Source organism: Caloenas nicobarica, chromosome 1 (genome assembly GCF_036013445.1).
Source record: "Caloenas nicobarica isolate bCalNic1 chromosome 1, bCalNic1.hap1, whole genome shotgun sequence".
In the NCBI taxonomy this organism is placed as follows: domain Eukaryota; kingdom Metazoa; phylum Chordata; class Aves; order Columbiformes; family Columbidae; genus Caloenas; species Caloenas nicobarica.
Genome location: NC_088245.1, coordinates 16,410,611 through 16,425,622, shown reverse-complemented (window position 1 = coordinate 16,425,622; position 15,012 = coordinate 16,410,611). Strand labels below are relative to the sequence as shown.

General features: G+C 38.5%; 1 protein-coding gene across 1 annotated transcript in view; it reads right to left on the bottom strand.

Moving 5' to 3' along the window:
- SLC2A13 (solute carrier family 2 member 13) overlaps positions 1 to 15,012 on the bottom strand; it is a 153,088-nt gene that overhangs the window by 24,913 nt on the left and 113,163 nt on the right. Inside the window, exon 6 of the mRNA XM_065640239.1 lies at positions 12,910 to 13,030. Within this exon, the coding sequence (XP_065496311.1) occupies positions 12,910 to 13,030 (121 nt within the window). The remainder of the gene's footprint in view (positions 1 to 12,909; positions 13,031 to 15,012) is intronic.

The following is a 15,012-nucleotide window of genomic DNA, read 5'->3' as shown; positions in this document are numbered from 1 at the left end:
TGGGTACGTGAGCTATGCAGGAATTCCAGAACCCTTCATGCAGTGCAAGTTATTGGAAAGCTGCTGGCACAAGCTTCCCCAGATCTTGCAAGCGCTCAAGAACATTGCTGTGGTGGTGTTTACCTTCCTTGGAAGCCATCTCAGATTCAGAGACACGTTCTCATGAGTAGAGCCCCTGATATATTCTAACGGATAACTTTAGGACTCAAAAACAGGAGAATGAAAAACTTCTGAACACCAAGTAAGTCTGGAAATTTGAAATTAAAATTAGACTTCAAAATGTAACATCTGGAAATGTATTATTAAGGTGACTAAAACAGCTTCAACATATATCCCTGTAACAACAAAACCAAGGAAATAATCCCTTCTGAGTGTGTATCTTTATCATAACAATGACTTAGTGAATGAAAAAATAATCTGCTTAAACTACTATATCATTATGAGAAAAGGTAAAAGTGTATAACGAAGTCCAAGAAACTAAATCTGTAAAGCAGATTATGTGGATTTTAAAAGTCTGAAAGTAAATACTTAAAATCTAGTAATTCAAACTTTTCTTACTATGATATTTCTAAAAGAGTTATAGTGAGGTCAATTCATATGGTAGTCAGCAAAAAAAAGAGAGCTAGGAAAGTGTTAAAAACAATGTATTCATTTGCATTTTCCTGCTTCTCCCAAATTTCACAAATTTGTGCTCTTTGTTATCGTGTGCTTCCTAATTTATCAAATTACTGCAGAATTTCCATGTTGTCTACTTTTTAGAAAATAACTGATATGTCAAATTCAGGTTTGAACAGCTTTTTCTTTTTTTTATATTAGGTAAACTGCATTAAATTAGCTCTTTAAACAGACATATAAACTGCAGAAAAGATTTTTAGAATGGAGATTAAACAAAACTTTCAGGTAGAAGTCAATCATTTAACTGTAGTAAACATTTCTTCTCTTGCAAATATAAATGAGAAAAAGATAACTCTGCAATTATCAATTATGAAAGGAAAGGACGATTCCAATATTACATTAGTGAGACTTGGTTAGATTTTGTTAATTAATATGAGGACAGCAACGGGTAGCAATAAAAAGAGCTGACAGGAAGAGAGAACTGCAGATGAACAAAAATATTTTATAAATCACAAGTGTGTTTAAGGATGTGATAGCAATATTGAAAATAACTATAAAATTATAGCATCTTCTAGTGAAAATAATCCTATGATATCAAACAGGATTCTGATACGTGATTTTCAAATTGTAGAACACTTTCCACTCAAATTATTTTATCTATCAAAGTACCTTTTAACAACATGAATTTATAAGATCACCCACGGTGCTAACACATCCAGCACGGCAGCCTGGCACAGAAAGCAGACATTTCCAAATGTTCCATGCTATTAAGTGCAGAAGTGGATTTTTAAGTCAACTATATGCCAATCATATTCATTGTGAATACCATGTGCAAAATCTAACACAATAAAGTGGTCTTTAGGCAACAATTCCCTTCAGAAAATTTCAGGATTCAAGGTTCCACTAAATTTATCCTTTTTTAGGTTTTATTTCAAGCAGAAATGTAGTCAAATAACCAACACCAGCCAGACCATCAGCAGGACACAGGAATGCAGAGGAATGACAATTAGACACAGCGATGAGCGTCGTCTTTAGAGCGTTGCCAGCAGAGGACAGGATGGGGACTGGACGCCTCCTCATTTCCCTCAATGTCCTCACAAAAATCGATGCATGAGACAAATGACAGAACAGAACCGTCCATTGTCTGTTCTGTTCTACTGGGCTCCTGCTACGGAAAACTCCACACAACCTCAGCAGGCAGCGGGTATCAGTAACCAGTCAATTGGGAAGCAGAAGGTGTCTTATTTATTCCTCCCCCTCCATCCAGCAGCCCAGAAAAAACACAAGAAATTTGATTATTGATTCCGGTGTCTGCCTACACGGCTGTTAATTCAGCTGTTCCTCGGGCTTTATTGGGAATGCACAACTGTGTCTTCCAGTCGGCGTTCAACATCATAAAGGCTGCTAGATTTCATGTCATGCTAAATATCAGAGGTTATAGTCACTCATAACAGTTTAAATAATTTAAAATTATTATTTTCCACAGCTTTTCTGCAGCTTGTCTTTCAGGCTGAAAAGTTAAATAACAAATATTTTAAAATCCTTTACCTTTGGGTTAGGATTTTTTTTGCCATTAGCTATGCAGTGAGTTTATACAGTCAGGCTTTGACTTTAGGTTTTACAGACAAGACCAATTTATGTCAGAGGAAACCTGGAAATTCAATATACAAGGCCTTTCAAATCTAACTCCCAGCAGACTTCAGGTAGGCGGCTGCTGTTCAGACCATCTACCATTCTTCTGTGCTCTGTTTTATCATTGATATAAAACCTTTACGTTGACTTTGATCAGGTAGATAGTCATCTCCTTTTCTACGATGACAGACTTCTTTTTCTTCAAAAATTCCAACATATGCACATTACAACTGTTTTATACACAATAAAGAAATCGGTATTAACAAAGACTAATGATCACTGAAGATGCAGCATGAAACAAGAAAAGATTTTTTTTTTAAAGAAGCAATTTAAAAACAACTAAATATATAATGTGCTGAGGCTGTTTACTCCGAATTTCTGTCTCAAAAAATGGAAATAAAATATATAGTAGTTTCAGGCTTATGCTCTTCTTCACTCTAGCCGCTTTACTATTTGCTAAACAAAAATATTTAAACAATTTGAAATTGAGCACATATTCTTACATACATGCTCATAGTGTAAATAAATTAGGACACACAGTATACCAGGAAAATAAATGCACAATATAATACTTATTGACATATATCTACTACAGATCTCCTTCCTGTCCTTCAATGTACCTTCTTATCAGCCCTATCCAGACACATTGAAATATATGTCAGAGTATAAATCTATAAAAATACTCATACTTCTTCAAATCTATACCACAGATCAGTTATGGCCTGAACAGCTCTACACCAGAACACTCCAGGATGTCTATGTAGGAAAGGAAATCCGCATCCAATTATAAATGTGAAACCTGTTTCCTGTACTTTATCCTAAAATATTTCTATTCATGCTAAGGTTATGAGCAAGTGTCTTGGAAACAGGTTCCTCCACAAAGAGCCAGTTAAATTCCCAGGCAGGGTGGTTTTCAGTCAGACTGACAACTCACCAAGACTGAAATACCTGAGAGAGATTGTTTGATTTTGATGAAACCAGGCAGCATTTCAGCACGAAGGTTCTACAACGTGTCTAGGTCCCTCCCTGTGTACCGGCTGGGCTCTCGGGCAACCCAACAAGGCAGCAAGTATCTAGACTTCAGATGCTTCAGCTTATGTAGCAGAACAACCACCACCAGGAATGTCAGGCCTCAGAAGTCCAAAGATGCCCAATTTCTTGGCAGCTCAGTGGCATGAAGCCTACAGAACAGAAGTCCCAGTAGCCTGGCCCCTCAGTCTACTGGGAACTGCCAGGGAATGGGATTTCTGAGTTCCTGCTTCATTGTCAGAGCACATTTACTGACAAGCTGATGGACCTTTAGGAGACTAGATATCCCCAAACCTGCAATTCCACACTCTGATTCCGCCAACATAGTCAAGGTTTCCATGCTCTTATGTTCTCGTCATCTGATCAAATGGGAATATCTGATGTTCAGAAAGCCTGACTGCACTAACCCCAAGGTCCCTTGCTAGCAATTTCTTGCCAGCCTGAGCACCACCAGCTTTCTGGATGCTCTGTTCTGGAGCAGCCTGCCCCACTAACTGCTCCTGAGGTCGCAGGTTGGTCCCAAAGATCACAATTCCTTCCCCTTTCACAACGATCTTAACGTATATAGATTAATTATTAAAGGATTAGCTGTGCACATTTTTCTTGATAACAAAATTACTGTTTTCTTTCTTCCTAACAGTGTAGTCTACCAGCCTCTAGTGCAGTTTCTAAAAAGATTGAATAACATCTCTGATCTGCTAAAGCGACCCTCCAGATACCAATGAAAGGTTCACAATTGTTTCTTCCCCTGCTTTTTTCCCCACTGCTTAGAATACTTCATACTTACATTTGGTTTGTCATTATATTTTGTGCTTTAAAATTTGTAAAATGACCTTGTAAGTGTGACTTTCCTATAATTCTCAGGAGCCTCTTAATTTGAGCTGCAAATTGTACCTTGCCACTTTTTGTTGAGTGATTTAGCAGTAAGACCTTTGCCCAGTGCCCTTGTTCTGCAAGGGCTATTTCTTTGTCAGATTATTTTGCCTTTTTCAAGCTGAACCTCCGTTTCTGAACTATTCATTTCAAAATATTTCATCAATTTTCACTTTTGCCACATTGTAAGGAACTTTCAACTTTGCCTTCCATATTCTGTTAGCCAATCATAAAACTATCAACTTTGCCTTCCATATTCTGTTAGCCAATCATAAAACTATATTAACATGTTACTACCATCCAGTTAGAGAAATACAAACTGAGCTTGGTATTATATTATGGACTGTGTAGTTCTTTTCCAGAATAGCATTTGATTACTTTTCCAGTAACACCTCATTTCATAATATTCTACTACATGGGTAGCATGAACAGCCTCTCAGAGTATCAAAATGTCCACAAATATGGACATTTCTTGGGCATGGACTCTTGCTACTTGTTTTGGATTCATCAGTCCCCCTGAGCATACACTGCACAATCAGCCCGTGTATGTGAAGAAGTAGCTATATGCAAAAATCTGATACACCCACAACACACAAGACATTTTGGTCATGCCCTGTCTTCTTCACAGAATAAACTCCACTGTTGTGCATCTGTTGAACCCACTGCTCCTGCTCTGCATGATGCTCATATTGCTGAACAAGATTTTCCTCACAGAGCTGTAGGAACAATATCAAAAAAAATCTCAGGCAGGAAAACCTCGATGTAGGGACAGGAGGGTCTTGCAATATCTACTGAGGATTAGCACATACCGCCCCCCCCTCAAAGAGAACATAAGCTGCAAATTACCTCAGGCTGGAATGTCACTTTGATTGTGCTGCTTGCTGTTTGCTATACTGGAGACATGATCCTAGGCTAGGTGGATCTTTCATCCTACCTGGTATGCCCTGAGGTTTACTCTTTGCTCTCAAGACTGGTTACGTACACAATCCTCTACCTCCCTTAGCACGTGGTGTAGTTGCTTTCCAGCTCTTTACAGAAAAATAACGTAGAATCACAGAATCATTTTGGTTGTAAGAGACCCTCAAGATCATTCAGTCCAACCATCACCTAACTCTAGCACTAAACCATGTCCCTAAGAACCTTGTCTATGCACCTTTTAAACACCTCCAGGGATGGTGACTCCACCACTTCCCTGGGCAGCCTATTCCAATGTCTGACAGCCCTTTCCACAAAGAATTTTTCCCTAATATCCAGTCTGAATCTTCCCTGGTGCCACTGGAGGCCATTTTCTCTTGTTCTATCACTTGCTACTTGAAAGAAGAGACCAACACCCTCCATGCTACAACCTCCTTTCAGGCAGTTGCAGACAGCGATCAGGTCTCCCCTCAGCCTCCTGTTCTCCAGGCTGAACAGCCCCAGTTCCCTCAGCCGCTCCTCATCACACTTGGGCTCCAGACCCGCCACCAGTTTCGTTGCCTCCTCTGCACTCTCTCCAGCACCTCAATGTCTTTCTTGCCATGAGGGGCCCAAAACTGAACACAGGATTTGAGGTGGGGCCTCACCAGCACCGAGTACAGGGGGACGATCACTTCTCTAGTCCTGCTGGTGAGACTGGAATCAAGCTTTCCTTGCTTCTGTGCTTGTATTCTCTGCTCTACAACCAGAGAATGCCTCTTCCTCCAGCCCCAGCTGAAAGAAAATGGCCAGGATATCTGAGCTGAGCATCACCAGTCCGAGCATGCCTACCCAACTGGATTCAGCAAGGGACATGGGCAACTGATGAATCGAAACGAGAAAAACAGCAAAGATATTTACCTCAACAAAAATATAGGACTTTTGGACAAATAATGCAGTATATTTATTAGCTCTGTTGACACGTGAGAAGATTGGTGCATTTGGCTTTCAGCCAGCTACACAATTAAAGAATTTAAGGTTTTTTGGTAAATGGCTTACTTCATTTTCATACAAACTCATTTCAGTCAGGTACTAGGACCTTTTTTAAAACTGCCTGATGCTTGTGTCTGAGGTCTTGTGCTGTTTGCAAATGCTTCACCGCACCTCAGGCAAGAATTTAAGCACTTTGTGATACTTTGATGATTCCTGTGTTGCTTCCAAAAGCTAACTATTAAATTCTGATTAAATATCACTGGCCATAGGGGATGCTTTAAGTAGTTAAATGCATGGTAACTGCAAGATACCACTCCAAGCTGTCATATCTGGGACACATAAAATACAATACTTAACAAAGAATGAGAAAAACCTATTTGGACTTCAAGAGCACTTTCCTGCTATTACGGGAGACAGAAGTTTATTTGCTGAGGTCTCCTGGCAGTTCGTTACGTAACACATGTATCCACTCAGTGATTTTCGTAAAGACAAGCTACTATTTATAATCACAGTACTCATATGCTACCTGCAGTTCCGTAATTTACCATGCAGCTATTCCAACAGGTCTAAATCATGGTCATATTCAAGTATGATCAGCTCTTCCTCATATTCCAATCAAGCTCCATCTAGTCCACTGACACTGTTCTTCAGTGTCTCATTCATAGGTAAGTTCCAGACCAGTACTGAATCCTTATCCTTCCTGATATGCCAGCCACATATGAACACATTAGCTCTCTTCAAACTTCCCTTAAACTCTCTTTTCCAAAGACTCACATGCCTCAGCTAAGCAACACAATTTATACACACTCAGAGCAACTGTTTTTGGTGTCTTGGTGTTTGCTACTTCTGGTTTAGACCTGAAGAGGACCCCAATGGCTCATCCACTATTCCTACCTATGATAGTCCTACAAGGGAACTACTATCTACAAAATTGCTTTGCTGAAGTCATCACGGTTATACCACTACTGCTATAACCACCTTGACAGCAGACTGCGCTGGAACGCCAACACCACATGAAAAATGTCCTGACCTACTCGCGCATAGGTATCAATTGTCTCTTGTCCTTGACGATCTTTTTTTCTGAATTTATACAGCCCCCAGCACAACAGCTTCCTGATTTATGCCTGGAACTGAGCAACACAGACAATAAATAACAGAAACAACTGTCTTACACGTACCTTTCTTTTGAGTGTAATGGCAGTCTCTGTAGAATACTTTGCTTTTAAAACTACTCTTCCAAAGAGACTCTACGCGGAGGTATTATACTATACTGCCAGTTTCTGGGCAGATCAGATACAAGCCTTGTTCAAACTTTTTGTTTAACAGCAAAGTTTTAGAAGTATTAGCGGAGATATGAAGTGTTAATAGGTCCCTCAGTAATGGGGGGTTTGATCCAAAGACAAAGTGGAAATGTTAACAATGGTTACAGGGTCTGCATTACGCTGACAGACATTATAGTTCAAGTAAGTCACTTTTCAGATCTTCATGTTCAAATTGATGACAGGAGTTTTTCCTCAATCACATTAAAGATGCTTACTATGTGGAACTGACATATTCCTTCTTGTCCCTTATGATTTTTAATTAAATTACAAGCTTTGATTGAAAAGGAGCAACATGCCAGCAGGTGGAACATTATTACCAAGTGATAGATCCTTATAGTATCTCCTTAATAAATTTCAAGACATTTTGAGGTCAACTAACAGTTCTACAACATACACTGCCTCTCAGAATTTTAATTACATTTCATAAGAGCTGCCAAAAGTATTCTCAAACATGTTTATCTCTTTACATACTCATAATTTTCGGACCTTAATAGCAGAAACACATTACTGTATTTATTACTGCAATTCTCAGTTATCAGATGACCAGCAGCTTAGTCACTTTGACATTAGAAACATAAAGAATATTTTTTAAAAATACAGGTTCTGTGATACAGTGACAGTACAAAGAATACTGACATCTAGTTTGCAGATAAATCAGATTGTCCAAGACTTAACTCAACAAAACAAAGTATGATAGCTAATATACTTCCTATATGCATCCTAAAGCTATTAAATACAATAAAACCAGCTTCAGTTACTAGGTTAGCTGAGTTTTTCAGGACTGATCCCAATTATATACTTTGCTAAATTCATGAAGAAAATTTATATTTCTGCCTATTAGCTATCTTGTAAAATTTCTATGTAAGAGTACTAAATATTGGTGCCTTCATCTCAGTGGTGTGTATTTGTACAATGAGCTTAGGAACATTAACCATGTGAGGGTGACTAATTCAAAGATGAACAACAGAGTCCTTGTGTGCTCAGCACAGCTGGCACAGCCTGTATTATTTTAATCAAACTCTGAGGACAATTGATTTGGGAAGAAACTTGAAAAAGTTCTTGCGCACAAATATTTCCCTAGAATACGAGCTTCAGGGTTAACCTAAGCTTAACACAGAAGTTACCATTTTCATATAGTAGCTGACGTGAAAAATATTGCTTAAGTAGAACAAGTTCACATTAGGTCTTCTATAGCTGACCATGTCTCAAGAAGTACAGTAAAAGAGACAGAGACATGCATAAAATGAGACAAAACAGCCAAGAATACAAGGCAACAGGAGAGGTGGGACGGTGACACCTTTGATGCTTCAAAGATTGGGAAAAGGCAGTAGGGTAGCTACTTAGGACCTGAGGGAACAGCAGGAAGATATGCCAGGGGAGGCTGGACATTAGAAAAATTCCCCCAGAGGGTGCTGGACACTGGAACAGGCTCCCCAGGGAGGTGTCCCGGCCCCAAGCCTGACAGTGTTCAAGGAGAGACTGGACAAGGCCCTCAGACACATGGTGTGAACTGTGGGGTTGTCGTATGCTGGGACAGGAGTTGGACTTGACAATCCTTGTGGGTCCCTTCCAACTCAGGACATTCTGTTATTCCATGATGATTTTATGACTCTATGATAGTGCATATGACCTAACCTTGAACTCCATCCAGAACCAGGCAAGTCCCCATTAAAAATGGGAACATGTTTATAGAGTTTTGAATAGTCAAAATATTAATAGGAATGGCTAGCTTATATTTTTATTTTTAAGGTTATAAACTTTGGAACGATGCTGTTCTTCTGTACACTTAAATTTACCTCTGAGCTTCTCCGTGGCCTTGATGATAAGCAACGGATCACAGCTACTGAAGAGATTATAACATTTCAAAGAAGAGAAGTGGTCACACTGCAAACATCAGTACAATCTTAAACAGATTGAGTGTGAAAATGGAGTTTGATTTAAGGATGGCACAGAGATGAGCATTCACCTTACCCTTCCTCAGTGAGACACCCACCCACTTCCACCTGTGAGGAGGCAAAGAGAATTTCAGTGTTCTACTGGGTTTGCATTACTTCCACGATGTCCTTGTGAATGAGGATTGCATTCTTTTTTTTTTTTCACTGATTTACAGATTATTTTTGGCTGTTGATCAACAATGATATTATATATCTCTACACCAAATGAAAATGTTTTATTTTATATTTGCAGCCTATCTTACTGGTTTGTTTTCTGCAAGCACGTACAGGTAACCTGTACTTCTCTTGCACAACATCACTCTTTCAGAAAGTAGTATTCAAGGTGCTTTTTTTAATCAGGACTGTGACTGTGTTCTTTATCTGCTAGTTTGTTCTGTCTTCACTGTTATTCTAGCAGCAGGAATTAATCTGTGCAGAGGAATATGGATCTGAGGGAACAACAAACAAACAGACTGTTTGTAGTAGCTCTAAGGCTTCCATAATGGACACTCGCACTTACTCTAGCACAACACATTTGCAAACATAAAAAGCATTTTCACTCCGCACAGTATCAGTGAAACTTTTGTCAGAAAAATATGTTTTACCAATGATTTTATAACTTGTAAATACATTTTGGCAGAGAAAATTAAAGTTATATTTAGGAACACTCTCATACTCTGAGATGGCCAAGCTGCAAAGAGGTTTAGACTCCAGCTAAGCGTATCTCACCTCAGAGAAGCACTGCATCACCATTACATGAAGGAGACTATGAGCTGCACTTGTGTAGGCACACATATTTTAAAGGGGTTACGGTGGCAACAGGGAGATGGCATTACATGTGGATCATCTGAAGTCCTGCTGTCTTTTTGCTTTTCCAAAATTTCTGAGACCTCTTTAAGGCTTGCAAGATACAATGCTAAGCAACATGAGATACCAGCAGTTATACTAAAGCAAGCTACTATACAGATTAAACAGCAAGAGACCACTGCCATTAAGTTGCTGCATTTTACTTTGATTGGGTAACTTATTTGTAACTATTCCTACAGTAACATTTGCCACCCGATGTGGTGGCTATCTGTATAGCTCCTTTAATGCCATTAGTCTCAGAGCAGTGTAGAAAATACCCAAAACTGGCGTTATGCAGAGTAGACTTTTACTTCCAAACCCTCAGGTTTGAGAATCTCTTTGACTCAACTCCATAACTGCCATGGGGATAATTTCAGGGCCCAAAAGGAGAGAGGTGATCCCCACAAAACACAGCCCAGTCTTTAGCTTCTCTTTGGTTTGCAGCCCCCACCTCCTCTTCTTTCCATGACCGTGCTTGTTTAAGCTGCAGTTCTTCTAACCCGAGTGGAATGGTGAAGATACCATGTACTTTCTCATGATAAAATCATTTCTTTAAATTTCATTCAGCTTATTGACCATGTGCACAGAACACAGCTGCATCTCAAACAGCCGCATTTCCAAGTGGAATATAATGTATGCCTGTATGATACCTCCTCCAGAAATAATTTAGATAAAGCGATAAATTAACGTATATTTCCTATGTACAAGAGCTTGGCAGAAAGGCATGCTGAAATTAAGCTCCTCTGGAAACATCACGGGAAGTAAAATCTTTAAAATGGTCTTCTTCCCTTGATCCATGCTGAAAACGAAGAACATTTCTTGTACTTCTTGCTCCCTTGGCTGAAGACACCTGGAATTTTGAAGCTTCCTGGTACAGAGTCAGTGGATGATATCACCTCCCAAAATGGACACTAATGTTCATGATGCTGATGGAATATTCCTCCTCTGGCTCTAGCAAGGTCAGGGTTTGGTGATGTTTTGAAGCACGAAAATTGATATAGTTTTAGATACACAAGTGTGAAAGTCGTTATTAACCATATAAATGCCTATTTTTTAAAAACATTTTAAATAATGGGTGCTGTAGCCTAATTCTGTGATCTGTGGGCAACTGCATCCATTTATTAGTTTCAACTCTCCTGGCTTTTGTGTCTCCTTACCAAGGTATACTATCAGACTAAACCAGAAGCAACTAAAGCTTTCTCCTGTGTTGCTCATTATTTCACATACCCCTCTACATGTTCACTTTTATCTGCAGACTAAGAGAGATCCTCCTATTTCAAAATATTCCCAGAAGAAAATAATTCTATTATTTTATTGCTCTTTTCTAGACCCTTTGAATTTTTATTATATCTGCGTTTGCTCGCTTCAGGTCAGAAACTGAAATTATGACAGATTAAAATATTCCAATAATTCATGAAACAATATGCTTTTACTAGAAGTAGCTGCTTTCTTTTTTCATGCTTTTGCCCAGAAGTTCACACCAAGCAAGCCACATCAAGTCTAAATTTCCCTCCTGACTAGCTGTGGTTAACTGGAAAATGAACACTGTGTTGAATAATTTTTCATTACTTCTTAAGGTGGATTAACCATATTTCTTCTACACAGATTTTGTTATGTTTCTGGTTATACAATCATCTAGCTTTATTAGATAACAAATAATAAGTTCTGCCACCAGTGCATCTATGCCCTCCAGACATCTTTTCCAAATAGTTAAGTCCTAGGCAAATCCTTCTGACATCCTGCTATTAAAGTTATCTTACTCTGCAAGCTTTTCCCCTCTTTACATCTTTTAACTGGATGACTTGCCATTTGAAAAAAGCTGTATAGGCACATCTCAAAACTTGCAAAACATAGTTCATTCTGCAGTAGAAAAAAAGGAAAAATACGGGTTTTGCATGTAGGGATCCTCACATCTGGTAGTATCTAATGTCGCAGTTATTAGCCTCTGTTTACACTCTTCTCAAGACCCTCTGTCCCCTTCCCAGGGACCTATAAAGCTTCAGATCCTCAGAATCTTGTGCTGGCATATGAAAAGCCATGAACCATATTTCTATTGCAAATACACGTAAACCAGATTTTGAACATAAGTAAGAATTTCTTCAGCCATTTAACTAGGGAATTTTCTGCTCTGCCAGCTAAATGAACTGAAGAGCACTTGCACGTGAATAAAAACCTCAAAATACAAAAATTTACACATTCTTTGTTAAGAAGTAACTTTATCTGAAACTATTGCATATGAAAGTGCATCTTCTGCCCACTATAGAAAAAAAGGTTAAAAAAAAAAAATCACATTTGTTTTAATTGTCACTTGATCTGTAATTATCTGAAGGGTTGGTTTGTTGTTTTTTTTTTTCCATGCAGGAAGACAAAAGGCAAGGAGCACATCTTCTTGAAGAGTTTACAGCTGTTATACATGACAAATCTACAAAGCAGACAAATAACAGCAAGCATATTTACAAATCACTTTTAAAATACTCATAACTTTGTACCCACTGTAAATTGCAGCAGGTGTGATATAAACGAGGAGATCTCAAGTGTGGAGTTTGCTGTTTAACCATCTTATTTAGTCCAAAAATTTTCAAAGGATTATTCAGAACTTTTAAGAAAATAATCTAATTTTCTCTATTGAGGGAAGTTAAAATTTTAACTTGAGGTATCTAGTGTAGCTCCTTGTACTAGACTTTGTGAATAATTGCCTATTACTTATACTAGGTTGTAAACTCAATTCAAAATAATCTTCAAGAAGATTGGATGAACAATCGAAATCTCACCTGTATTTTGTGCAGGTAGAGTTTTGATGTGAAGGATCCGGTGGATTAAGTGTGATTCTTGGCGAGACCTGAGCTGATAGCAAAAATCCCGAAGCTAGGATAATGAGTGCTACAGCAGTACCTAAAAATACAGATAAAGAACAATGTGACACTTTTCTCCAGAGTACATGAAATAATTCCCTATTGAAATGAACTATGCTTGGGAAAACAAGGCACCCCATTACTATGCACACAGCATTGTCTAAGGAGTCATGATGAGAACCTAAGAAAAATACCCTTTGCTACATCCACATCTTGAATCAGGTTAGATGTTAAAGTCAAGTGCATTGGGTTTAATGTCCAGATATTAAATTAATAGGTTTAGACATTTTTTTAATACATGGAATTGAAGACTGGATGAATGAACAGACATATTCTTTTTGATGTTGAAAATAATGCTGTAAAGGTAAAATTTAATAGTGACTTTGAAAGCACCACATTTCTTCCCACTCACACACGCAAACTTGCAGGCTTTCTGTGAAACAGAAAATAGCATCAGCTTTTTCATTGACTCCGCTTCTCTTTGTGAAATGAGAGAAATTTGACTTTTCATTAAAATACCACCAAAAACCGCAACTGCAATTTTTGATCTTGTTCCAAAGAGCACACATACCACCTGCTAGGAAAAACTTCCTTTCCATCTATTTGCTCCTGTCTCCCCCAACAAATTCCTTGTGCACAAGCTGGGCAAAATGATAAGGAGGAAGATGGCAAAAATGTTCATACTTTGTACAACAGGCCATTACTAGAACATAACCCATAGTTCTCCTACCTTCTTTGTCACACACACACAATATGCTGCATCGTTTTTATGAAAATTCATATACTTCACAACACATGATACTATGGCAACTGTTCCAAACTCAGACTTACAAAACATTTACATCTTGCTACTCGACAAGGCATCTATGTTGCATAAAATACCCTATATACCTATTTGTATAGTCACTATTTATGTGGCATGTTGGGGAGGTTGCATAGAACACGTATAGCCTGATCTGCAGATAAACCTAGTGATAACTTTATTTGTGAGTTAGTTACTAATGATCTACTACCACTATGCATAGCACACAAAACAGACTCACAAAGCACTGAAGCACCTCCCAGGGAGTCAGCAGCACACGTTTGCAGGTGTGCAATGATACAGCTTAGCGGTTGAGCGCAATTCTTAATTCAGCTCCAAGTGCTCCTCATCATCCCTTTGCTCTGTGTGCTGGAGGCACGTAAGTAATTTTCTCAGAAATGCCTCTGTGCAAACCTTTAGAAAAGCCAGTACCTTAAAAACCTTCACATGTCTCTCTGGTCATCTTTAAGAAATTACACATTATCTGGTTTGTATTTTGGAGTTAATTTAATTTTGGTGGGCAGAGGGGATGTTTTGGCAGTTTTGGGCATGGGTTTAACGGTGTTTTTACAGAGAAGAGCAAGAGTTTCCTAGGAGGCAAACCCACCAAGTATGTGAGAAACTTTTTCTGAGATATAAATAATAACTTAAGGACCAAGATCAGTGTAATAAAATTATTCATGAATGTAGCTGTGCAGCAGCCATGGCTAAAAGACATGAATATGCACAAACTGGAGATGATTGGACCACCTGAACTGAGCAACTCAAACCTTAAATTCAATCACAGACTATATGTGGAGAAAGCACCTACCCACCATAAAATGTGATTTAAGTGTATTCCACACTTGGCTTTGTACTGCTATGGCTGGTAGGTACACTAATAATCCCAGCTTTCTGGGCTGGCTGGATATTGCACTAGATTTACTGTACTTTCAAAATGCCATAAACCAGACAGCAAATATCTTTAGACAGGGCCTGTAATCCTATTTATATTCATTCTAAATATGCTTTGTCTGTCTTTTAAGTTAACCAAATACACTACCCACTCACTTCCAGTACCTCTGCAAATGTCTTATTTCTTTGGAAAAGTACTGATAATGTAAATTGGGCAAATCAAGTTTATGATATATTCATTCTTTGGGAAGTTTGTCTATGAAAAAAGAAAAAGTATCCTGAAGATATTTTAGATTCTCTCTGTTACAAAAACAGATAGAAATTGT